The sequence below is a fragment of the Bos indicus x Bos taurus genome, chromosome 8 (genome assembly GCF_003369695.1).
Source record: "Bos indicus x Bos taurus breed Angus x Brahman F1 hybrid chromosome 8, Bos_hybrid_MaternalHap_v2.0, whole genome shotgun sequence".
Classification (NCBI taxonomy): Eukaryota; Metazoa; Chordata; class Mammalia; order Artiodactyla; family Bovidae; genus Bos; species Bos indicus x Bos taurus.
In genome coordinates this window covers 25,069,252-25,095,202 of record NC_040083.1, presented here as the reverse complement: position 1 = coordinate 25,095,202, position 25,951 = coordinate 25,069,252, and the positions used below count along the sequence as shown (strand labels likewise).

At 43.7% G+C, this 25,951-nt stretch overlaps 1 protein-coding gene and 1 long non-coding RNA gene across 5 annotated transcripts in view; one reads left to right on the top strand and one right to left on the bottom strand.

The window, feature by feature from the left end:
* The window catches only part of ADAMTSL1 (ADAMTS like 1), a 1,125,264-nt gene extending 1,106,215 nt beyond the window's left edge, over positions 1-19,049 (top strand). For all 3 annotated transcript variants that reach the window (XM_027549171.1, XM_027549170.1, XM_027549172.1), the window contains 3 exons: positions 13,665-13,774; positions 14,556-14,776; positions 16,428-19,049. In XM_027549171.1, the coding sequence (XP_027404972.1) occupies positions 13,665-13,774; positions 14,556-14,776; positions 16,428-16,534 (438 nt within the window). In that variant the 3' untranslated portion in view covers positions 16,535-19,049. The remainder of the gene's footprint in view (positions 1-13,664; positions 13,775-14,555; positions 14,777-16,427) is intronic.
* The window catches only part of LOC113897011, a 28,432-nt gene continuing 8,702 nt past the window's right edge, over positions 6,222-25,951 (bottom strand). For both annotated transcript variants that reach the window (XR_003512212.1, XR_003512211.1), the window contains exons 2-5: positions 21,569-21,614; positions 12,931-13,004; positions 8,716-8,908; positions 6,222-6,767 (exon numbers count right to left, since the gene is read on the bottom strand). This is a non-coding gene — a long non-coding RNA (uncharacterized LOC113897011). The remainder of the gene's footprint in view (positions 6,768-8,715; positions 8,909-12,930; positions 13,005-21,568; positions 21,615-25,951) is intronic.

The window sequence follows — 25,951 nt, the reverse complement described above, 5'->3', positions numbered from 1 at the left end:
ATGCATGTATAAATATGTATTCAAGTGTCTTCTTTCATTCTTTTGAGTATATACCCAGAAGTGGAATTGTTAAATCATATGGTAATTCTGTGTTTAATGTTTGAGGAACTGCCATACTGTATTCTATAGCAGCTATATCATTTTACATTCTCACCAACAGTGCACAAAAGTTTCAGTTTTTCCACATTTTCAATGATTGTTATTTTCTGGGTTTTTAATAATAGACATCCTAGTGGATGTGAAGTAGTAGCTCATTGTGGTTTTGATTTGCATTTCCCTAATTTCTAGGGATGTAGAATATAGTTTCATGTGTATGTTGGCCATTTACAGATCTTCTTTAGAGAAATGTCTGTTTAAGGCTTTGTGTTTTGTTCAACTGTACTTCTTGATATTTTCTGAATATTAATCCTTTATCAGATTTTTCTCCTATTCTGTAGGTTGCCTTTTTACTCTGTTGATAGTGTCCTTTGATAAAGAAGAGCTTTTAGTTTTGATGATATCCAGTTTATCTAATTTTTGTTGTTTTCTATGCTTTCAGTGTCATATTCAAGAAATGATCGCCAAATCCAGTAACATGAAGCTCTTCCTCCTCTGTTTTCTTCAGTTTTACACTTAACTCTTACATTTCAGTCTGTGATTCATTTTGAGTTCATTTTTATATAGTGTAAAGTAAGGCTCCAACGTCATTCTTTTTTATGTGGATATTCAGTTTTGTCAGAACCATTTGTCAAAAATACTGTCCTTTCCCCATTGAAAGCTCTTGGCATACTTCATCTGACCATACATGCAAGAATTTGTTTTTAGGCTCTCTATTCCATTCCATTGGTCTATATATCTTTCTGCAAGCTAGAACTACACTGTTTTGATTACTCCAAATTTATAGTAAGTTTTGAAATCATGGAGTACAAAACCTCCAACTTTGTTGTTTTTTTCTCAGATTGTTCCAGCTATGTGACTACTTTCTTTTTGTAGTTTTCCATGTATAAGTCTTTCACTTCTTGATTTATTCTTGGGTATTTTATTCTTCTTAGTGCTATTATAAATGGGATTGTTCTCTTAATTTCCTTTTCAGAGTGTTCATCAATCATGTATAGAAATACACCTGGTTTTTAAATGTTGATTTTTGTAAACTGAACAGAGGTCATTTTGCTTCTTCACCTTTCCAACTTGCATGGTTTTCTTTTTTCTTGCCTAATTGCTCTGAACTTCCAATAATATGTACAAGAATGCTGAATATTGCATTCTTGTTCATCTTAGGGGAAAAGTTTTTAGTCTTTACTATTGAGGATCATGTTTGTGGGATTTTCGTGTATGGTATTTATTATTTTAAGGTCGTTTTCTTCTACTCCTAGTTTTTTATGTTTTATTATGAAAAGCTGTTGGATTTTGTCATGTGCTTTTTTTGCATCAGTTGAGATGATCATGTGCTTTTTCTCTTCATTATGCTAATATGGTATTATAGAACAGTGACTGATTTTCATATGTTGAATCATCCTTTCATTCCAAAAATAAATCCTATGACTTTGTGGCATATAATCATTTTATTATGCTAAATTTGGTTAGCTAGTATTTTGTTCAGGATTTCATCATCAATAGTCAGAAGGAAGATTGTTCTTTAGTTTTATTATAGTGTTTTGGTATGCTGGCCTCATAGAATGAATTAGGCAGTGTTCGTGTTCCCTCCCCTTCAGTTTTCTTGAAGTCTCACAAGAATTGGTATGAATTATTTTTTTAATACCAGGAAGAATTACCAGTGAAGCTTTCTGGTACAGGGCTTTTCTTTGTTGGGAGGTCTTTAATTACTGGTTCAATCTCTTTACTAGTCATAGATCTAGTCATACTTTTCACTCTTGGTGGGTTGTATGTTTCTAGAAAATTGTCCACTACCCCTAGGTTACCCACTTTGTTGGTGTACAATTGTTCATAGTACTCTTTTCATCTTTATTTCTATACAATCAGTAATGTTGTTACCACTTTCATTTCAGATTTTAATAATGAGTCCTCTTTTTTGTAGTCAGTGTAGCTAAAAGTTGTCTATTTTGTAGATCTTTAGAGAGAGCAAACATTTGACTTCACTAATTTTCTCTATTCCTTCCTTCTGCTCGCTTTGGATTTAGTTTGCCCTTCTTATTTCAGTTCCTTAAGGCCTAAGGTTAGGTTCTTTGAAATCTTCCTTTTTATTTTATATTGGAGAATAGTTGATTTACACTGTTATGTTAGGTCAGGTGTACAGAAAGTGATTCAGTTATATATACACACACACAAGCACACACATATCCACTCTCTTTCACATTCTTTTCCCATGTAGGTTATTACAGAATATCAAGTAGAGCTCCCTGTGCTATACAATAGGTCCTTGTTGATTATCTAGTTTATATATAGTCTGTATATGTTAATCCCAGTCTCCTAATGTATGTCCCCTACCTTTCCCCTTTGATACACATAAGTTTGTCTTGGTAGTCTATGAGGCTGTTTTGAAAATAAGTTCATTTTGTATCTTTTTTGGATTCCACAGCAAGCAATATCATATAATATTTGTATTTCTCTCTCTGACTTGCTTCATTTATTATGATAATCTCTAGGTCCGTTCATGTGGCCACAAATAATATTATTTCCTTCTTTTTATACTTTCTTTTTAATCCATTCCTCTGTCAGTGGACATTCATGATGTTTCTTTGTCTTGGCGACTGTAAGTACTGCTACAATGAACAATGGGATATATGTATCTTTTTGAGTTATGGTTTTCTACAAATATATGCCCAGGCGTGGGATTAAGGTGGTTCTACTTCTAGTTTTTTAAGAAATTCCCATACTATATAGTGCTTGTACCAATTTACATTCCCACCAACAGTAGAGGAGGCTTCCTTTTCTCCACACCTTCTCCAGCATTTATTTTTTGTAGATTTGCACTTCTGTAATAATTAGCAGTGTTGAGCATCTTTTCATGTGATTTTTGGCCAGCTGTATTTCTTCTATGGAGAAATGTCTAATTCGAGCTGCCAGTTTTTTGATTGAGTTGTTATTTTTGTGTGTTTTGGAGATGACTCCCTTGTTGGATGCATTGTTTACAAAGATTTCTTCCCATTCTATGGGTTGCATTTTCATTTTGGCTATGGTTTTCTTTGTTGCACAAAAGCATTTAATTAGTTCCCATTCATTGGGCTTCCCTGGTGGCTTTGATGGTAAAGAATCTGCCCACAATGTGGGAGACCTGGGTTTGATCCCTGGGTTGGGAAGATCCCCTGGAGAAGAGAATGGCTACCCACTCCAGTATTCTTGCCTGGAGAATCCCAATGGACAGAGTGGGCTACAGTGGGGTTGCAAAGAGTCGGACCTGACTGAGCAACTAAGCACAGCACATTTTTATTTTCATTGAAGGTAGATCCAAAAAGATATTGCTGCAATTTATGTTAGAGGATTCTGCCTGTGTTTTCCTCTAAGAGTTTTATAGTATCCAAGCTTTTGTTTTTTTTACATGTAACTGTCCAGTACCATTTATAGAAGAGGCTGCCGCTTCTCCATTGTGTAATCTTGCCTCCTTTGTCATTGACTAATCAACCATAGGTGCATGGGTTTATTTCTGGGCTTTCTATCCTATTCCATTGATCTACATTTGTTTTTGTACCAGTACCATATTCTTTCGTACTCTGTACCTTTGTATTAATAGTATAATCTTAAGACAGGAAGCCTGACTCCTCCAACTATTTTTTCTTTCTAAAGACTGCTTCAGCTATTCAGAGTCTTTTGTGTCTTCATGCAAATTTTAAGATTTTTTGTTCTAGTTTTGTGAAAAATGCCATTGCAATATAATTTGATAGGGACTGCATTGAATCTTAGCAGATTGCCTTGTAGATCTGCAAACAGTGACTGACAGTCTTCTTTTCCTATTTGAATTCATTTCTTTTTCTTCTCTAATTGCCATGACTAGACTTCAAAAACCATGTTGAATAAAAGTGGCAAGAGTGGACATCCTTGCCTTCTTTGTGATCTTAGAGGAAATGTTTTCAGTTTTTTGAAACTGTCACTGTTTGCAGGTAACATACTATACATAGAAAATCCTAAAGATGTCACCAGAAAAGTACTAGAGCTAATCAATGAATTTAGTAAAGCTGCGGAATACAAAATTCCTATACACTAACTACAAAAAAAAATCAGAGACATTAAGGAAACAATCCTATTCACTACTGCAACTCAAAGAATAAAATACTTAGTAATAAACCTACCTACAGAGACAAAAGACTTGTATGCAGAAAACTATAAAAAAAAAACAAGATGAAAACTATAAGAAAAATGACACAAATTGAGAGAGATAGCATGTTCTTAGATGGAAAAATCAATATTGTGAAAATGACTATACTACCCAAAGCAATCTACAGAGTCAATGTAACCCCTATCAAATTATCAATGGCATTTTTCACAAAACTAGAACAAAAAAATTTTTACAGTGTATATGGAAACACAAAAGACCTCAAATAGTCAAAGCGGTCTTAAAAATAAAAACAGAGCTGAAGGAATCAAGCTCCCTGACTTCACACTACACTACAAAGCTACAGTAATTAAGATAGCATGGTACTGGCACAAAAACAGAAGTGTAGATCAATGGAACACGATAGAAAGCCCAAAGATAAACCCAAGCACCCAAGGGCACCTTACCTTTGACAAAGGAGGAAAGAATATACAGTGGGGACAAGACAGATTCTTCAATAAGTGGGGCTGGGAAAACCAGACAGCTACATGTGAAAAATAAAATTAGAATACTTCCTAACACCATACACAAAAGTAAACTCAAAATGGCCTATAGACCTAAATGTAGGCCAGAAACTATAAAACTCTTAAAGGAAAACATAGCTAGAATAGTTTCTGACATAAATAATAGCAAGATTCTTTTTGACCACCTTCTAGAGTAATGAAAATAAACAAATGAGACCTAATTAAACAAGACAAAAAAACAACCCTCAGAATGGGAGAAAACACTTGCAAATGAAGCAACTGATAAAGGATTAATCTCCAAAATATACAAGCAGCTCAGTATCACAAAAACAAACAACCTGATCAAAAAATGGACAGAAGACCTGAATAGACATTTCTCCAAAGAAGACATACAGATGGCCAACAAACACAAGAAAAGATGACCAACACTGCTAGCTATTAGAGAAATGCAAATCAAAACAACGAGATCTCACCTCACACCGGTCAGAATGGCCATCATCAAAAAAATCTATGAACAATAAATGCTGGAGAAGGTGTGGCAAAAAGGGAACCCTCTTGCTGGGAATGTACATTGATACAACCTCTATGGAGAACAGCATGTTCCTTGAAAAACTAAAAATAAAACCATATGACCCAGCAATTGCACTACTGGACATACACTCCAAGAAAACCATACTTTGAAGATACACACACCTCAGTGTTCACTGCAGCACTATTTACAATAGCCAGGACATGGAAGCAACCCAAATGACCATCAGTAGAGGAATGGCTAAAGAAGATGTGCTACATATACACAATGGAATATTACTCAGCCATTAATATTCTGAGTACACAATATTACTCTAGAACAAAACTGGGTCATTCGTAGTGATGTGGATGGACCTAGAGTAAGTCAGAAAGAGAAAAACAAATATCATATATTAACGCATATATCAGAGAAGTCAATGGCACCCCACTCCAGTGTTCTTGCCTGGAGAATCCCAGGGATAGGGGAGCCTGGTGGGCTGCCATCTATGGGGTCGCACAGAGTTGGACATGACTGAGGCGACTTAGCAGCAGCAACATATATATGGAATTTAGACAAATGGTACTGATGAATCTATTTGCAGGGCAGGAATAGAGAAACGGACACTTTGGACACAGAGAGGGAAGGCGATGGTGAGATGAACTGGGAGAGTAGGACTGACATATAAACACTACCATGTGTAAAACAAATAGCTAGTGAGAAGCTACTGTATAACCGGGGAGCTCAGCTCAGGGCTCTGACGACCTAGAAGGGGATGTGTGGGGGTGTGTATCTGATTCACACTGTTGTATAGCAGAAACTAACATGACATTGTAAAGCGATTATACTCCGGTTGTGAAAAGTAATAAATAGATAACCAACAGGACCCACTGTATAGCACAGGGAACTCTGTTCAGTGCTCTGTAATAACCTAAATGGGAAGAGGATTTGAAAAAGGATAGATAAATGTATATGTATCACTGAATCACTTTGCTGTATACCTGAAACTAACACAACATTGTTAATCAATCATGTGAATGTGAAATATATAGTTGCTGTACAATATTATATAAAGTTACAGACGTATAAGAGTGATTCACAACTTCCAAAGGCTATACTCCATTGATATTTATCACAAAACACTGGCTATATTCCCTGCGTTATATACTATATTCTCATAGCTTATTTCGCATAATAGTTGCTATCTCTAAATTCCCTACCATTTTGTCCCTTCCCCTTCACTCATCTGACTGGTAATCAGTACTTTACTCTGTAAATCTGTGAGTCTGTTTCTTTTTTGTTACATTCACTAGTTTCTTATATTTTTCAGATTCCACATATGAGTGATATCATACACTATTCGTCTTTCTCTGACTTATTTCACTTAGCATAATACCTCCAAGTCCATCTCTCTTGTTTTATTGCTTGAAATCATGTGTCTTGATGTGGATCTCTTTGGGTTCATTTTGTGTGGGAATTTCTTCAATTTCAGGAAGTTTTCAGCCATAATTTCACCAAATATATTTGTAATCCTTTCCTCTCTCTTCTCCTTCTGAAAATGAATGACAATGAAAGTGTTAGTCACTCAGTCGTGTCCGACTCTTTGAGACCATGGACTGTAGCCCACCAGGTTTCTCTGTCCATGGAATTCTCCAGGCAAGAATACTCGAGTGGGTAGTCACTCCTTTCTCCAGGGATTGAACCTGGGTCTCCTACATTGCAGGCAGATTCTTTACCATCTGAGCCACCAGGGAAGCTCATATCCAATATAAATAAAAATTTTAATTAATTTTAAAAATAGATAAACAAGAAGGACCTATAGAACAGTACAGGGAGCTATATTCAATATCTTGTAACAACCTATGATGAAAATATGAAAGATACATACACAACACATATATTTTGCTATATACCAGAAGCACAACACTGTGATTTTTAAAATTATATTAAAAAGTGAGTCACCTGTAGATAGATTGCCAATCTGTGCCTTTTGATTGGAGAGGTTTTTTTTCTCCATTTAAAATAATTACTGATAAGGAGGAACTTACTCTTGCCACTGTTATTTGTTTTAGGTGTCTTACAGCTTCTCCTGCTCATTACTTTCATTACCGCCTTTTTTTGTGTTTAGGTGATGTTTTTTATTCCTTTTTTGTTGTTGTTGTTGGAATACAGTCTACAAATATTTGTGGTTGCTCTTGGACTTACATGTAACATTCTAAAGTTATAACAGTCTAATTTTGATTTATAGCAACTTCAAGCACACACAAACTATTCCTATAGAACCTTTTTCCCCTTTATGTTAATAATATAAAGGTTACATCTTTATACACTGTATATCAACTAACAGATTTATAATCATTTTTAATGCATTTTGTCATTTAAATCCTACAGAAAATAAAAAGTGTACACAACAAAAGTATAATACCAATTTTTATATTTCAACATGTATTTATATTTTCTGGCCATGTCATATGGTTTAGAGTTACTGTCTCACATCTTTTCATTTTAACCTAAGGGTCTCTCATGTATCTTACTGTCAAGTATAGTGGTTAATGAACTCCCGCTGATCTTATTTGGGAAAAATCCTACGTTTACCCTCATTTTTGAATGACAGTTGCACTGGATATAGAATTCTAAGTACATAGTTGTTTGGGTTTTTTTTTTTTTTCCAGCACTTTAAAGATATAACTCTATTACCTTCAGCCTGCAGGGTTTCTGCTGAGAAATGATCTGCTAAGCTTATTGAGAGGATCTCTTATACCTGATGAGTCTATCTTGTCAATTTCAAAATTCTTTGTAAGACAATTTGATTATAATGTCTCAGGTCTGTAGTTTTCATCAAATTTGGGGATTTTTCAGCAATTATTCCTTCAAATGACTTCCCTGCCTCTTCCTCTCTCCTCCTAGGATTCATAGAGATAAAATCCGTATGTTCGTCCCATTTTCTTCATTTTCTTTCTTTGAGCTCCTAAGACTCAATAACATCAATTGAACTGTTTTCAGGCTTGCTAATTGCTTTTTCAGTCTCCTCAAACCTGCTGTAGAACTCTTCTCGTGAAATTTTCAATTCAGATAAGTATTTTTTGGCTCCATATCTATTTTTATTATTTCTGACTTTGTCAATATCCTCATTTTGTTCACATAACATTTTTCTGATTTCCTTTATTTATTCATTTTTTGCTTTAGATCTCTGAACATGTTTGTGACAGCTGTGTTAAAGAAGTCTTTAATACATGTGATGCTATGTTTCTTTAGGGCTGGCTCTGCCACTTTACTTTCTTCCTTGAATGGGCCATGATTTCCTATTTCTTTGATGTGCTTATGACTTATTACGGGAAACTGGGCATTGAGAAAAACAGACATCCCTCCCAGTCTTTGAATACACTTTCTCTGTGCCTGTGTATACCTTCACTGATGAGCTGGGTGTTCTCTGAACCTAGGGATCAGCCTGAGATGAAACCTTAAGGTCTTCTGAGGTCTTTTCTGAGCATATGTCTTACCTGGGCCTGCTTCTGACTTTCATAATTCCTCTTTATACAGCTGCTCTTGAACGTCTTAATTTCCAAGTTGGTCTCACCTCAGGTTGTCCTCAGGGTCTTAGGTAGTCTGTTGCATGTCTCCATCTGTGATCTCTTGCCCCAAGTGTCCATAGTCCCCTTGCAACTTTCACACGTAGGGGATGGCACTTGACACCTGAGTTAGAAGAGACAGAGACCAGTCCTTCAGGTAGCCCTCTGATAGGTTAGAACACTGCACACTGCAAATAGGATCTTCTCTGCTCCCTACAGATGGTGGAAGAAAAATGGGCTGCTGCTACTACGTCTAGACCAAAACTGCCTTGCTGGGGTTTGGGCACTAGAAAAAACAGACATCCCTCCCAGTCTTTGAATACACTTTCTCTGTGCCTATGCACACCTTCCGGAGAAGGCAATGGCACCCCACTCCAGTACTCTTGCCTGGGAAATCCCATGGACGGAGGAGCCTGGTAGGCTACAGTCCATGGGGCCACTAAGAGTCAGACACAACTGAGCGACTTCGCTTTCACTTTCATGCATTGGAGAAGGAAATGGCAACCCACTCCAGTGTTCTTGCCTGGAGAATCCCAGGGACGGGGGAGCCTGGTGGGCTGCCGTCTATGGGGTCACACAGAGTCGGACACGACTGACACGACTTAGCAGCAACAGCAGCATGCACACCTTCACTGATTTCACTGGGTGTTCTCTCAAAACTCTACAATTTTTCCTAGTGTTTTGAAGACGGATTTTTCTTTATTGGGTATTTCTAAGTTGCTGTAGGCCTTTAACTTTTTCAGAATTCCTGTAAGATTAGTTTAGCCAGTTTCTGGCAGCTTTTTGATGTTTGTGTGCAAATAAGGACTTAGAGCTACCTACCCTGCCATTTTGCTGACATCCTCACATTCAGGAATTCTTGAAGGAGTGCATCTAAGAGCCCTATTTCCTCCTCTCTCGTTTGTATCTCTGTTCATTGCTGGTTTGACTTCAGTGCCAACTGCCACATTGAAACAGCCCTTTCCAGGATCACCAGTGCAGCCTATAAGTTCCCCTGGATCCTGGCCACTTCTTTGTTCTATTTTGATGCATTTTGATTTTGATACCACTGACCCCCTTTCCTTTCTGGAAACTCCTTTATTGGTCTCTGTGAATACATTTTCTCTCTTTCTCCTCTTCCCGCAGTTTAATTAGTGTCCCTTGAGGTTCTGCCTAAGCCTTGTCTCCATCTCATGCTTTCCCTCCCCTTGGGTTATACTGCTTGTGACTCCTAGCCACCACTCGTGTACTGATGACTTTCAAATGGATAGTGTTCAGCGCAGCTCAACTTTTCAGTCACAGATCTATATACCCCCCTGCTTAATGAACATACATATTTGCATATGTCACAAACATCTTCAAAACAAATGCTTACCTAGTTTTTCAGTCCTTAAACCTGAGACAGCTGGCTCCCTGTTACTCCTGAGAGTCAAGGCACCACTGAAGCCATGTGAATCATACTTCCATAGAATCACCTCTCCATTTCCATTGCCTTCATTTTGCTCAGCACAATTCGTTACCTAGATTTCTCTCCAGAATTTTCAACTCAATTACTATACTGCTGACAGAATAATCTTTTTAAAGAGTAACTCTGATCATGACACTCCCACTTAAAAACCATTTTAGGTGCCTCCCTTCCCCCACCCCAACAAAGCAGCATTCATAGGAAAACCCAAACTCCTCAGCCAGCACACAGTACTTCTCATGATGTGGCACGTGTTTTACAGCCACGTATATAATTCTACCTCTCATATAATTCTCCTGTAAACATTCCAGGGCTGTTTTTGCCATCATTCCTTCACACATGCTTTTATGGAACACATTCCCTACCCACGACAGGTGCCTCATAAATGTGTTGGATAAAAAGAGTAAAGTTGAATTATACATGAAGCCAGGTTGTTAGAACTGAGAAGGTGGTCTTAGTTCTACTTCGACTAAAACCAGCATGGTTTTCACAGACTTCAAAGAGATAGGAAAATGAAGGAATAGATCTTTGCGTGACACTATTTCAAAAGAATTTTCTTGTCAAAAACTTACCATTTTCATTCTTACAGGAGAGGAATATGGAGGTTTGGTGGGAATCTATGGTTTGAAGCCAATCCAAACAATATCACCAATGCAAAATTAGTAAAAAGATTTTTGAGATCAAGCAGTTCCCTGTTCTTTTTGTAACGCCGTAGCCTTGTTACTGTTTAACATGAGGCTCATGGACCAATGACATTGGCATCACCCGAGAGCTTTTAGAAGTTCAGCGTGGGTGAATGAAAAGATGTGTGAACAGATGAGGAATTCAACAGAACGACAGAAAATACAAGAAGGTACCAAACAGAAGTCACAGAGCTGAAGAACACACTAACTACACCTCTAATGTAGACTAGACGAAGCAAAGAAAGGATCAGTAAATGTGAAGTCAGGGCAGTAGAACTCATCCAATCAGAGAAGGAAAGAAAGTAAGTTAAGCTAGATTAAAGGGCTTGCAGCATTATATAGGTCCCAGAAAAAAAGGAGCAGAAACCCTGTTTTAAGATATAATACTGAAAAATTTCTAAACCTGGGGAAAGAAACAGACATCCAGGTCAGGAAACCCACGGGGTTCTAAGTAAAATGAAGGCAAAGCAATCAGAACTAGTTCCACAAATATATGGCCAATTCATTTACAACAACGGAGCCAAGAACATCCAATGGGGAAGGGACAGCCTCTTCAATAAATGTAGTTTGGAAAATTGGACCACTACCTTACACCATGTACACAAATTAACTAAAAATGGAGCAAAGACTTGAATGTAAGGCCTGAAACCATAAAGTTCCTAGAAGAAAACGTAGGTGGTACGGTTCTTGACATCAGTGTTTGTGTTGATTTTTTAAAATCTGACACCAAAACCAAAAGTAACAAAAGCAAAAGGTGAAACTACATCATACTTGAGAGGAAATATCGATGAAATGAGAAGGTAGCTACTAAACGAGAAAATGGTTGCACATCATATATCCAATAAGGTTTAATATCCAAAATATATAAAGAACTGATATAATTCAATAGCAAATTTTTTTTCCATTTTAAATAAGCAGAAGATTTGAATATATACTTTTTCAAAGACATACACATGGCCAAAAGGTACATTAAAAGGTGCTCAACATCAATTATCAGAGAAATACTAATCAGAAACACACTGAGATACAGCTTCATACCTGTCAAAATGGTTATTATTGAAAATCCAAGAAGTAACAAGTGTTGGTGAGGATGTGGGAAAAAGGGAGGCTCCTACACTGTTGGTGAGAATGTAGACTGGGGCAGCCACTATGAAAAACAATATCAAGATTCCTCAAAAGATTCAAACTACCATGTGATTCGGCAATTCCACTCCTGGGTATTTACCTAAAGAAAATGAAAATGCTAAGTTGAAAATGTATCTCCACCTTCATGTTTTACTGCAGCATAATTTACAACAGCCAACATATAGAAACAACCTACACATCCATTGTTGGCTGAATGGATAAAGACAATGTAGTGTATGTGTGTGTATATATGTGTGTATGTGTGTACACACACATCTTCTTTATACACACACACACAATGGAATTTTATTCAGCTATAAAAAAGACTAAAATCTTGCCATTTGCAACAATATGGATGGACCTCAAGGGCATGCTAAGTTAACTAAGTTACACAGAGAAAGATTGGAGTAGGAAATGGCACCCCACTCCTGTATTCTTGCCTGGAAGATCCCATGGACAGAGGAGCCTGGTGGGCTACAGTCCATGCAGTCACAAAAATTACATGATGGCGCATGCACACACAGAAAGATAAATACCATATGATCGCTCTTATATGTGGCATATAGTTTTTTTAAAAAAAGCAAGCTCACAGATGAGAACAGATTGGTCGTTGCCAGAGGCAGGGTGTGGAGTGTGGAAATAACAGGTGAGGAGGTCAAAGACTAAAAAGGAAAAATAAAATTTAAAATAAAACAGGATTTCCGCTTGTAATTTTAAGGGTTAACAGCTCCCCTGTGAATCCCTAGGAGTCCAGACACTTTCAAGTTAAGAGCCTTCATTCTAAAATGACCTCCAAGGGGTATCTGTCCCCTTACCCTATTCAAATAGCAGATGTTGGCTAAGGGCCTGCTGCTTTCTCCTTGTACAGACATCACTGTTGGTGGGAATATTTACCATGATAGGCTGGCTCTGCCAACCCTGGGAAAAGCTTAACCATCTCCATCTTGTTCAGCCACCTTTGGTTTATCCTGGAGGAAATGAAACCAGAGAAAGGAAAGAAATGATCATTACTTTAATGAATTCAGCAAGAATAAACCAGATCACCCTCTGGACTGGAGGAGGGAAGGGGATCTTGTCTAGAGGTCTTCAGCTCTCAAGTTTACCGCCACACCCCTAGCACACTGTGTCAAGTCAGCTTGCACATGGTTCTCCTGGGAGGCAGCTGACATCTCTGACCACCTCCACACCACCATTAGCCATCTGCTCAGTGGTAAAGAATCCATCTGCCAATGCAGGAGACAAAGGTTCAGTCCCTAGGTTGGGAAGATTCCCTGGAGAAGGAAATGGCAACCCAATCCAGAATTCTGGCTTGGGAAATCCAATGGACAGAGGATCTTGGTGGGCTACAGTCTATGGGGTCACAAAAGAGGCAGACGTGACTTAACAACTAAACAGCAACAACAGTGCGAGAATGCTCACAGAATTCAGCAGAGCTAACCATCCCACTGTGGCACTAGGAAAAGGAAATGTGATGGATAACCTTTAAATTGGCCTAGAGAGAGGCAAAATCAGTGATCTGACCACCTCGAACAAGCCCCTGCACAGGGGTCTCTTGCCCCACGCAGCCTGGGCATGGCAGCCTGTCCCATGGCTGGCTAACACGTATGTCACCTTTTTCTGCTTCCCAGTGCAATGGGCCTTGCATCGGGCCTCGCCTTGCTGTGCAGCACAGACAAGTCTTCTGCCAGACGCTGGATGGCATCACCTTATCATCAGAGCAGTGCAGCGCCCTTCCAAGGTAAGAGAAAGCCACAGCCCACCCCTTCCCCAGCCCTTGTGTCAACAGCGCAGAAAGACGACGGTGAGTGGACGTGTCTCCTCCAACCTCCCACAGCGGTCAGACACTCTTCCCTTTTACCTCCACCCTCTCCAGACCACTGGACTCCTAAAGGGAGACAGCTCGGGGTGGCCTCATGCTTATTGAATGGACCAGGCTGGGCTTTCCTTGTTCGGAGATGAGAGCACAGAGGGTGCTGTTCTTCTGAGGAGAATAGCTGGCACAAGAGACTGGCTCTGGCCCCAGGGTGGACAGGAGGTCAGGTCCACAAAGGGGGCACCAGAGCCCAAGGGCTCCACCAGCCTCTCCCTCTTGTCCACTTCCCTTTAGAAGTTACACTGAGCCCCTTGTCTCCAGGTCTCCGCCTACCATTCCTACCCAGCCCCCAGCCCTTCTCCTCCTTCCTTCCCTGGGGGTGAGGGCTCATCACCCCCGCCCCTAAGATCCCAGGCCCTGAGTACAACTCTGCCGGCCCCCAGCCTGGTGGAGCTCATTCTCAGATCATGCAGTGACAGAGACGCTGTAGAGATGAGCAGACAGAGGCCCAGTTAGAGGAAGGGGTCTTCTGAGACCCTGCAGCCGTTCAGGAAAAGAGATCAGAACCCAGGGCTGGCAGCACTGGGAGTTCTTGATAGACGCCTGACAGTCTCGGATTTACAGCCGTGTGTTCACAGCTGTCTCCCCTGATCCGGCCCCCAGAGGCGCAGACCCTAACCCTGCCACTCCCACTCCCCTGGCACAGGCCCGTGAGCGCCCAGAACTGCTGGTCAGAAGCCTGCAACGTGCACTGGAGGGTCAGCCTGTGGACCCTGTGCACGGCGACCTGCGGCAACTACGGTTTCCAGTCCCGGCGCGTGGAGTGCGTGCACGCCCGCACCAACAAGGCAGTGCCCGACCACCTGTGCTCCTGGGGACCTCGGCCAGCCAACTGGCAGCGCTGCAACATCACCCCCTGCGAAAACAGTATGTTCCAACCCCACAGAGCCGTCTGCAAACTCCCCACCAGGCTTCGGGTGCAGCGGGCAGTCCCAGGGATGGAGCCTGAACACAGGGCCGTAGTCCCACCTTCCCAGGGATCCTGAGCCAGGGCCGGAGTCAGGTATTTTCAGAGGGGTGCACGCAGGCAAACAAAGATGTGTGCAAGGATGTGTATACATGTGTCTAGGCCACAGAGAATGGCTGGGTGTGGCCCAAGGGCTCCATACTGGCCCCTGAGAGAGCCAGGTGCATTTGGCTAAGCGCTGGATGAAATCATCCTCCGGTTCACCTACAGTAGTTTGGCCACGGTACTCCCCTGGTGGCTTAGACAGTAAAGAGTCTGCCTGCAGTGCAGGAGACCCGGGTTCCATCCCTGGGTCAGAAAGATCCCCTGAAGAAGCAGACGACAACCCATCCAGTCTTGTTGCCTGGAAAGTTCCATGGACAGAGGAGCCTGGGGTCTGGCAGGTTATAGTCCATGGGGTCACAAAGAGTTGGACACGACTGAGTGACTAACACACACACACACACACACACACACACACACTCAGAGAGGACAGCTAAACAGTGGCTCTTGGGGAGCAAGCACTGTTTATACCTGAGTAGCAAACAGAGCTGCTCCCACTCAGCTGACACTGCAGCCCTTGCGGTCTGCTGCCCACAGAACAAGGACCTGATGACCGCGCCCTTCTTCCCCGCCCTGGGTATGCAGGGGCCATACCCAGGGTCTGATACTCATTCCTTCCCTCAAGTCTAGAACCTCCTCCTCGGCCCAGCACCACATTTGTATCCCAGTTGGGTGGGGACCTATTTTTCCTTCCTTTGGACCCAAAATACATTGGAGATGCTTCCTCCCAGCGACAGAGACAAAGCATGAGGCAAAGAATAGGAAAATTTGAAGTCTTGCTGTGCAGTTTCTCCTCAGTCAGGGCCTCACTGAGTCTCAGATTCCCCATGCTGAAGAGATATCCTCTAGACAGACAGTCCCGCTGCTTCTTCTACACAAGCAGGTATTGCCTGACCCATCTTTGCCAGCTCCCACACTCAGGACCACTGTTTTCCATGAAAATAGTTGAGACCTACTGCGTTAACCACTGATGTGTGCAGCCCCAGTCCACGTCAGTACTGAAGAACCATGTAGCCTGTGCCGGTACTGAACTAGGACGCCAGTGTAGGTAAAGAGTAGAGAGGCTGGCGGGAGAGTACAGCAACCAAAGCTTCACAGGGAAGGGAAGAGTCACAGTTCAGGGGATGAGGCCACCACAGGCAGGCCTCACCTGCATGCCCCCCCCCACCCCGAAGTGGAGCAGAACTTAGTCCTTCCGGGAACCATCTCGAGGAGGAAGAGCTTCAGGTACCCAAATGCCATGGGAAAAGGGCACCTTGCCTAGGAGGTGAGGCAGTCCCTACCACCCTCAGGAAGGAAGGGGGCCGTCAGAAAGGCCCAGAGCCCCAGCATTCGGCGCCCAGCTGCAGCCTGGGGAGCAGATGGCCAAGTTCCGCCAGAGCAAGGCCAGTTCAGAGGTGCTGGACAGCGGTGGCCCTTCTAGCACAAGAGTCTGTCCCCAGAAGGCACCTGGTGGCCACGGATATGACGAGTCTGTGTTTCACATCTCCTTTCTGTCCCCTTTCCCAGCGGAATGCAGAGACACCACCAGGTACTGTGAGAAGGTGAAACAGCTGAAACTCTGCCAACTCAACCAGTTCCAATCTCGCTGCTGTGGAACCTGTGCCAAAGCATGAAGACAGGGCGAGGCGAGAACACTACCCTGGCCGCACAGAGGACTTATGCAACCACCTTGGACAGAACTTAAGCTTTCTTCATTTTATTTATTTATTTGCCCCTCCCCACCCCTATACACACAACACTCTTCGACCTCCTTCCTTGCCCCCTCCCCAGATGTGATGCCCCCAGCATGTCTGCTCTCAGTTGGCTGGGGGACAGAATGAGGGGACAGGACAAGGATGGAGGTCTGAGGAGGCTGCAGAGCAGAACGGGCCAGCCAGCAGAGCCCCCTGGCCAGCTGGCTCCCTCCCAACCTGGGTCCCAGAGAGACCCAGGAAGAGGCCAGCGTAGCCCTCAGGACAGCAGGGAGCCAGAGCCAACAGCAGACGAGAGAGAGGGGCAGAAGGGTAGGCGCCTGAGAGTTTGTAAAGCATTGGTGTTGACTCTGGACAACCAAGGTGTCTCTCCTGGCCAGGGATGGTCAAGACCAGGGAGGGGCAACACCAGCCATGCTAAAGACCCAGCCCAGAACTCAGCTCTTCGGGGTGGTGGCGAGGGGTCAGAGCAACAAGAACTCAAAACACTGTAGGGGGTGAAGGGAAGCCAATCCAAGTAGCTGAAGTGCACGGTGATGCAGAAAATGAAGTAGGGAGGGCAGGGACAGAAGCACAAAGAGAGCGGTGTGTGCTCCTGAGGGAAGGGGACAGCAGGGAATAAGCAGGCAGCTGGTGAGGTTCTGAACCCCAAGCCCACATGCCTGGTGGACCTCTGCGGGGTCAGGGGAGGCTATGGGGCTCAGAGCTCTTCTGCCCTTGGGCCCAGGCTGCATGCAGGAGCCATGCCCTCTCTAGGGTGGAGAGGAGTCCCCGAGGAGGCTCACTGAACTTTCTGACCACACCCCCAGGGCAAAGCTGGTGAGACAGCAGGGCCTAGCTGTGCAGTCATGCCACCCCTGGCGTCTCTAAATCAAGAGTCCCCCAGCCCGGAACTAACTGCTGACACAGGCCAAGGTGTTTTGATCATGAATAGACTGGGTTTCCTACCTATAAGGTTTTTAATGCGTCACTGAAGGGCCAGGGACTAGGGTCAACTTGTCAAAAACCAAGCCATTAATCAACTTGTCAGAGCATCCATTAGGTCAGAGCAACCACTTCCTTCCAGAGCTGACCAGGTAATGGGTGGGACCACAGCCCCATGACAGCTGCCCCTGTATTCAGACAAGAGGTGTGGGTGGGGCCAAGGGGCACAGCAGCAAAGCCGAGGAGTAACTAAAGCTGCCCAGAAGGTCCTTGAAGGCTTTTCAGCCATACCCTCCATACAGTGAAATATGATATACTCTACCAGAATTAATATACCTCGGTTTTGCTAATTCGGTGTGGGCAAAGCAGCATACGCACCCCACACCCTAGTCATGCCATCAGCTATGGTAGAGAGGCTGCAGTAGCAAGTCAAGTGGCAAAACTGAAAATCTGGGACATTTTAGCAAATTGCTCGTTCAGCAGAGTGGTTTGGGGCGAGTGATTTTGGTCTGCCCCCCACCACAATGGCCACCATTTAGTAGCAGCTAGAGCAGAGCAGGGTGGCCAGAGTCACTCACCCCTCACACAGACTGCCCCGCGCCACATATACAGACTCGCAAAATGCCACTCACCTCAGAGGCCACCACTGACATCAGGGCTGTGTTTTCCAGCCAGCCTGGAAACAAAAGTTGGGGTCGGGGGAAGACATTATGCTTGTGTCCTCCCCAGGTGAGCTGTGGACAGTTAAGGTGTTTTCCTCACCATAATAATGGGCTCTGAGAAATCATGTTACTAAAAATCAGTGTAATTTTTATTTAAAATAAAAGAGAATGTCTTCTATGTCTGTATATCTTTTGTGAATATTTATTAGGATTTCTTGTATAAAAAAAGTGCAATATTAATAATTGTACATTGTCTTCCAGAAAAAAAAAATAAAATATTTGGGGGACTTTTTATTAACTTCCTGCAGCTGTGTTCCTGTAAACTCAGTGGCGATTATTGTATTGTTCCTATTTTTAGAAGAAGCTGATGTTTAACTCTGGATCCACCCACTGTGTACAGAATACATTGTAATAGTCGGCACGGGATGATGGGGCAATAAGAGGGGATTCGTTTGTGACACAACAGTCATGCACGGAATGCGGAAGACAGATTCCATACTGGTACTAATGCGGTTGGTTCTTTCTAGTTCAACAGCTCTGGAAACCCGGTGGCCAGTATTTACACTTCCTGAGCAGCGGAGGTCCTCTAGCCTGGCCACGTGTCAGGCTGTAGCAGGTGAAGACGGCCTTCAGAGCGAGCCCAGAGGACCGAGGTGTGGGGTGGGAAACAGCGTCCTCCTTGCATGAGATGAATGTACATTTACTGTCTGTTCTGTGAATCGTGACTCAGCAGCACCACAAGGTCATTAGGGCTGCTGAAGAATGTGGGAGGAGGCATCTCCTCCTCTAAAACACAAAACTGTATTTATATATTTTTTTTTTGTACAGATAATACAGCTTATTTATTTAAATCTTGTCGTCCGAGTCTCTATTAAGCTCAGCCTTCCTATCTTGTTGTGGGCAGGAGGGGAGGGGGTGAGGCTGGTTCCCAGCCACTACTGTGAGTTTAGCCAAAATGGAAGAATTGCAGTTTTCGGCTTTGCCTAGAAAGCTGGGGGGCCCGTGCCTGGAAGAATTAGTCCTGTAAGTGAACCCAGAGGAGCTAAATATCCACAAATTGAGACGAGTGCTGCCTTTCACAATCAGCTCATTTACAGCCCTGTGGATAGGTATACCTCAGAGAGATTTAGGATTTTGTTCCAGACCACTGCAATAAAGCAAATATCACACACAAAAAAAGGAATTCACATGAATTTTTTGGTTTCCCAGTGCATATAAAAGTTGTATTTATGCTATCCTGTAGTCTATGAAGTGTTATAATAGCATTATATCTTTAAAAACAATGTACACAACCTTAATGATAAATCCCTTTTTGCTAGAAAATGCTAAAGATCAGGTGAGCCTTCAGCGAGTCATAGTAGGAACAAAGATCCCTGATCACAGAGCACTGTAACAATGATGAAAATTCTGAAACAGTGTGAGAACTACCAAAATGTAACACAAAGACACAAAGTGAGCAAATGTTTGAAAACTGGTGCCAAGAGGCCTGCTCAGGGTGGGCTTGCCACAGACCTTCAATTCCTAAAACAGAGTATCTGCAAACCACGACAGAGCAAAGCACAATAAAGCATGGTATGCCTGCAGAGGGAAGACGGGAGCCGCAGCACCTTCAGGAAGAAGAGCAAGCACAGGCGTCTCTGGGGTGTATGCAGACTCAGGAGCAGGAGCCTCACTCCGGGTCAGGCTTCCTGCCCCCAGGGGCGTGCACAGTGCATAGTGACTACATGCCGAAATCCTGGGTGTACACCCTCATCAGGGCCCCCATCTAAAGATCACTACCACATTTCAATCCTCACATGAACCCTATGATTATCTCCACTGACTTATGGGTAGACAGAGGCCCAGAGAAGCCCAAGGTCACCCAGGATTCAAACCTGAGCAGTTTGGTTTTTAGCCAGAGCCCTGCCCTTCCCCATGAGGCCAGCCCCAGCTCCTCTGCGCGAGAGCCAACACACGTGGCCACCCTGGTGCGGGCATCATTCTCTCCTGCTGCCTGGAGGTTGGCAGAAGCCAATGGTGTTAATAGAGACGTTGCCTTTGCATCCTCTAAAACCAATGCTCCTGGCATTCGAGGGCTCCTAGCTCCCCCTCTTTTTAAAGCAGTTTAATAAAGCTACTAGAGAAAGTGCAAAAGAAAACAAAAGCCTGCTTGTAGAGTTCTCTATAAACAGGCTCTGGTGAAAGGGCAGCATGTCCCCAGGCCCAGACGATGCCCACACAGGGACCTTTGTGAGAGACACTCCAGGGGACCCCAGCCTGAAAGCCCAGCTCCAGCCTGTTTCAGCCACTCAACCCAGCATGTGACAATCTGTTCTGCAGCATAAATGTATGCCAGCAAGCTCTTTTTGAAATTCCAATTATTTTCTAAGGAGTCGTGGGTTTCGCTTTAAAGAGAAGACCAATGCTAGCACAATAAATATCACATACCAGCAACCAAACCAAATGTCCCCCAGAGACGCCCATGGAGGGGGGCGGGAAGGAGAGTCGCCAGAGAGAAAACCTAAGACGGCTCAAAGAGTGGGGAGGGCTCAGACAGAATGTATGGAAAACTTTCTTGCCAAAATCACAAAGCTCAGCAGGGGGAAAAAAAGAGATCCTGACCGAGATGCCACCAACCACAGTGTAAAAGTTTAGAATCTTAACCACGACCCAGTCCTGGGATTGTAACTCCTCATGCAAGGGTCCCCTGCTTGGCCTCAGAAGTTTCCATCTTTGACAGCATGAGCTCAGAAAATCTGTGGACCCATCAAGACCAGAATGATCAACAATCATCAGCACTCTCTTGCATCCCAGCTTCCTCACCTTTAAAGAGAAGATACCTCACGTGACAGGTTGTTGTAAGGAACAGGTTAATTCCTGTTGAGGAAACAAAAGAGTGCCTAGCCTATCACTGACACATTCATTGAATGTTAACTGCTATTACCATCATCCAAGCTACCTTAGAGAGATGTGGAGATGAAGGGCAGGGCTGGCAGAAGGTTTATTTCACATTACTTCCCACTGTCAGCTTTCAAAGACTCTCGCCTATGTTTTCATTTTCAACTGAGAAAGACATCAGCCATTCCTTCAAAGTTCAATACCAGACAATAGTGTAAACAAGAGAGGTATTAGGGAACCAAGCTCTATATCATGAAAGAAAATTTGATCCCTCCATGTAGCAAACTCAATGATTCACCAAAATACTGACAAACTTCCAGAAAAACTTCCCAAGACAGATACAATTTTATAATCCCAATGGACAACCTAGTCTCAATTCAAAATACTCAAATGTGCACATAATTGCCATTTCCTTCAGTTTAAAAAAAATGGAGAGACAGTCATTTATGAACAAATATACAAGTTGTAAAAACTAAAATTAAGGATATCTTACCAAGTTGAGGGCCATAGACAGCATGGTGGTATCCTCTCACTTCATCCTACAAATAAGATCAAAGGAAATAATCCAATTTTAGTAATGCTTCTCAGCTAAAATGAGACACGACAGACCTCAATAACCTATCTGTGAGACTCCCCCAAATAGGCAAATTCATCTACAAAGGGCAAGAGAAGACTGAGGTAGAGAGAAGGATGAAGCTTTGGAGAAATAAGCCAATGAAAAGCTTGATCTGTTTGGCAAAATAACCGCAGAAGAATAAATGAGGAAACAAAGCGAGGTGACTCCCTTGGTGTTTTCTGTCTATGCTCATTTTGTTCCATGAATGAGCTATGATTTAAGGACTTCAAGATTCAGAGTCAGAATGCATTAACTGTGAGTGAAATCAGGGAAGGTTACGTATTCATGTCCTATACTGCCAATGGAAAACATCGATGTTGATGCAAGCCTTGAAGTAAATAGTGAACAGTTGAATACCCAATGAGTTCTACCAACCCTCTAAGGTTAATCTAAAATTGTTGTCTGCCCCTCACATATCCCTCCTGTCCACCTGAAGATGCTTTCACAGGTCACATTTGTGTGAGCCGATGAGCCAAATCTTAGCTTCTTCCTCATAGCACCCCAAGGTTTTCAACTGTTTGTTGCCACCCTAAAAACTGGAAGGCAGGTATTTGTAACCAAGCCTCTGCTAAGAACTGAGCCACCACCTCCTCCATCAGCAAGAAGTTTACAGCTTCAATCAGATGGATTCTGTGAAGCACCTGGTCCCCATCAACCACGTGTGTCACGCTTCTGATAACACAATATACAGATGTCACTCACCTCTGCGTTTTCCAAAGGCAAAATCCATCTTCAACCAACCATTTCCCAGGCTGCTCCTACAGATGTGGTTTATATATGTATAAACAGAAATCAAATGTGCAATTTTTATGTAAGTGAAGAGAAAGCAGACAGTGGGGAATGGTTCTCCTGCCGAACATAAATAACGTTTGCTTAAGCACAACGTTGAGGAGGGCCTGAGAGATCGCACGGTCAGCATCCAGACCAGAAAGCATGCCTGGGAAACCTGCCCGCCTCTCCAAGACGACATAAACAGCCCTCCTCCAGGCCTCTATGATGGCCAGGGCTGACCTCGCTCCAAACCCCACAAAGGAGAGTAGACAAGCTGTGAACAACTTAGTTGCCAGGTGAGCAACTCTATGAAAGCCTGAATGGTCAAGGCAGGGAGGCGAAGTGAGTCATGAGCTTGGTTTTCTTCCCTCAATCCCCACCACCATTTTTCAAATAACAATGAAAGGGCCAGGAGATGACTTAGCTGAGGTCAGGCGAAGGATGGTGAAGGATGGTGAAGTTGGTCATCAGTCATCCAGGTGGCCTGGCCCCACAGCTGGAGCTCAGCACATCACCGTGCCAGACACAAAGCAGGTGCCAGGCTCGTGGGCCAGTCACTCCTGAGCTGCCTTTCTTTGCCTGCACTGGCCCTCCCTACCGGCACGAAAACAGGCAAGACCACCAGCTGAGAGCACAGCCCCTCGACCTGGACCCTTCTGCACGGTGAAGTTCCTGGCCCAGCTGGGATGGAAAACCATCGAGCTGTCCATCCAGGCCTAGTGGGCCTCACTCTGCTGGCCCCGCCAGGCAGTCGTCCGTCTCATCTCATCTCATCTCCGTCTCCCTCATCTCTTTTCCCATTACATACCTTTCCTCTCCCTCAGAGTCTGACCAACTCTATCTGTACCAGCTCTGTGCCAGGCCCAGGCCAAGCCCTGAAAACACAGGGGTGAAAGCCTCCTCCCTGTCATGAGCCCAAAGGAGCTCAGAGTCCAACCAGGAAAGCAGATACATCCCACCACAGATGCCAGTGCATCCTGCTCCTCCACATTTGGGGAATTCTCCAGCCCAGTTTTCTTCTTCATTTGGTTCTTTCCACAGTCAGCAGGCAGGGGTTGCTTTTATTCCTGACTCTCTCCCACTGGGGCTTTTGCAAAGGTATCCTGACTGGACTCCTTACATTTGTTCTGTCTCCTCCAATTCACTACCCATATAGCAGCCAGAACTAATGTAATATTGCCTGCAAACACATCAACATAAACTGATGGCTGTCTGCAGAAGAGACTTAAACCACACCCTAGGGCCAGCTAGCTCATGTTTAATTGTCTAATCATAAATCTACTCTCCTGCAAGCATTTCAAATATTGTTATCTTCCTCTGCACCAGAGGGTCTGTTAATTACCCAAAGTTCATTAATTACACATCAGTGAATTAGTTGTATTGGCAGATTGGAAAGGGCACACAAGCACCACAGCCCTTATAAACAGTCTAAGTATCCAGTAAACCCAACAGCCTAGAGCTCCAAGTCTACCCCCCAACTCTTGCTTGATCTAACCAGAGAAGGTTTGGGCTGATTTTATCATAAGAACATCCACCTTGGAATAACTGTCAGAGTGCCTAGGGCTGGAACAATAGGACTTATTCAAGTTCACAGAGCACTGGGCAAGCTTGTGGGCACTTTATGGCTCGTACCTGATATGCTTCCCTGGTGGCTCAGATGGTAAAGAATCCGCCTGCAATTCAAGAGACCTGGGTTCAACTCCTGGGTCAGGAAGATCCCCTGGAAAAGGGAGTGGCTACCCACTCCAGTATTCTTGCCTGGGAAATCCCATGGACAGAGGAGCCAGGCGGGCTACAGTCCATGGGGTCACAGAGTCAGACACAACTGAGAGACTAATATACAAGCCTAATATCAGAATTTGGTGTGAGATGGTTTCCACTGAAACATACCACCTTAAGGAATGAGGCGGTGTAAGTGGAAACTGAGAGCTCCAGCCTTTTTTTTTTTTTTAATAATTTTATTTTTAGCAGTGCTGGGTCTTTGTTACTTCACGGGCTTTTCTCTAGTTGCGGTGCTCGAGCTTCTCGTTGCAGTGGCTTCTCTTGTTGCGGAGAACTGGCTCTAGGACACATGGGCTCAGTAGCTGCAGCTCCCAGGCTCTAGAGCACAGGCTCAACAGTTGTGGTGCTCCGCGGCATGTGGCATCTTCCCAAATCAGGGATCGAACCCGTGTCTCCTGCATTGGCAGGTGGATTCTTTACCACTGAGCCACTAGGGAAGCCCTCTAGCCTTTCCTGATGGAGCTCCTATTTTCCCAAGATAAACTAGAAATTATTGGTCAGCCAAATGGCTTAAATTCATTCACCAAGAAATCTCAAAAGACGATTTGGGTTACACCAGTCCTCTGTTCTAAAGCCTTCTACACCTTCCTACTGTTGTCAGGATAAGGAACAGACTCAGTGAAATGCCCCAAGGCACCCTGCAGCAGCCCAGCCTCATCTCTACGTGACTAACCTCAGCTCCCTGGAGACTCCATGTTCCATCTTCCTTCCCCTTCTCATCTTCCATGAGCCATGGAATGCCAACCACCACAGCCACCACCACTTACTCTTCACTTGTGAGTTGTCTTGGCACCCAGGGCAGGGAAAATATGGAGGCTTTAAGATGTTTGCTTCTTAAAGATTTCCTAATTTTACAGTACTTTCCCCCACTGCCTTACAGCCAAGGTAGAAAGCTGAGGCTCTCAGTCCTTTGTCAGCCCACAGAGACACAAAATCAGGGCCAAAGGTAGGAAACCCTGTGTTCACAAAGCATCTCTCCCCCCTCTGCCCCCCTTCTCTTCCCTCATCACACACATCCACTTATTTCAGGGCCAAGTTTGGACTTGTGGCTGAAAAAAAATAAAATGACGATTATTTACCATACCCCCTCTTCTAAATAGAGTGGCTACCCACAAATGCTTCTTGTTTCACTGAAAAGATGATGATGGGTGAAAATAAAGAAGACTGCAACCAAGAGAAGATGACACTGTGTAACCCTATAAAAGGATGAAGAAATCCTGAAAGACAAGATCTGGGTGACTGTGGCTGGAGGGGCTGGGGAAGAGGAGACAGCGGAGCAAAGTGGGAAGGTGAGGGGAGTCCCACATCATCAGGATAGTTACAAGCTCCAGGGAGCCATCACCATTCTCCAAGCTGACTCCCATCCTTCTCCTCCTCCCTCACAGCACCCAACACAATTATAATTACCTGTCCAATCCTGGTGATCTTCTGGGAACTCAGAAGATCTTTCTTTCTGTACTTCAGGAAAGAACCCAATATCCCTATAAAAGTTGTAGGGGAGGAAGGAGGGCAGAAAGAGGACACATTTCTAGAAAACCCTAGGATGCTCCAGTCACCCCTGAGCTACTGGATCCACAGTGGTGAGTGGAAGTGCCAGGCCCTCCTGGCTGCAAGGGCCCTCCTACACCTCACTGCCCATATGAATGATGGTCCCGCACTCAGACATCCCAGCCCAGCCTCCTCGACCTCAGTGGATGGCAGCTCCAT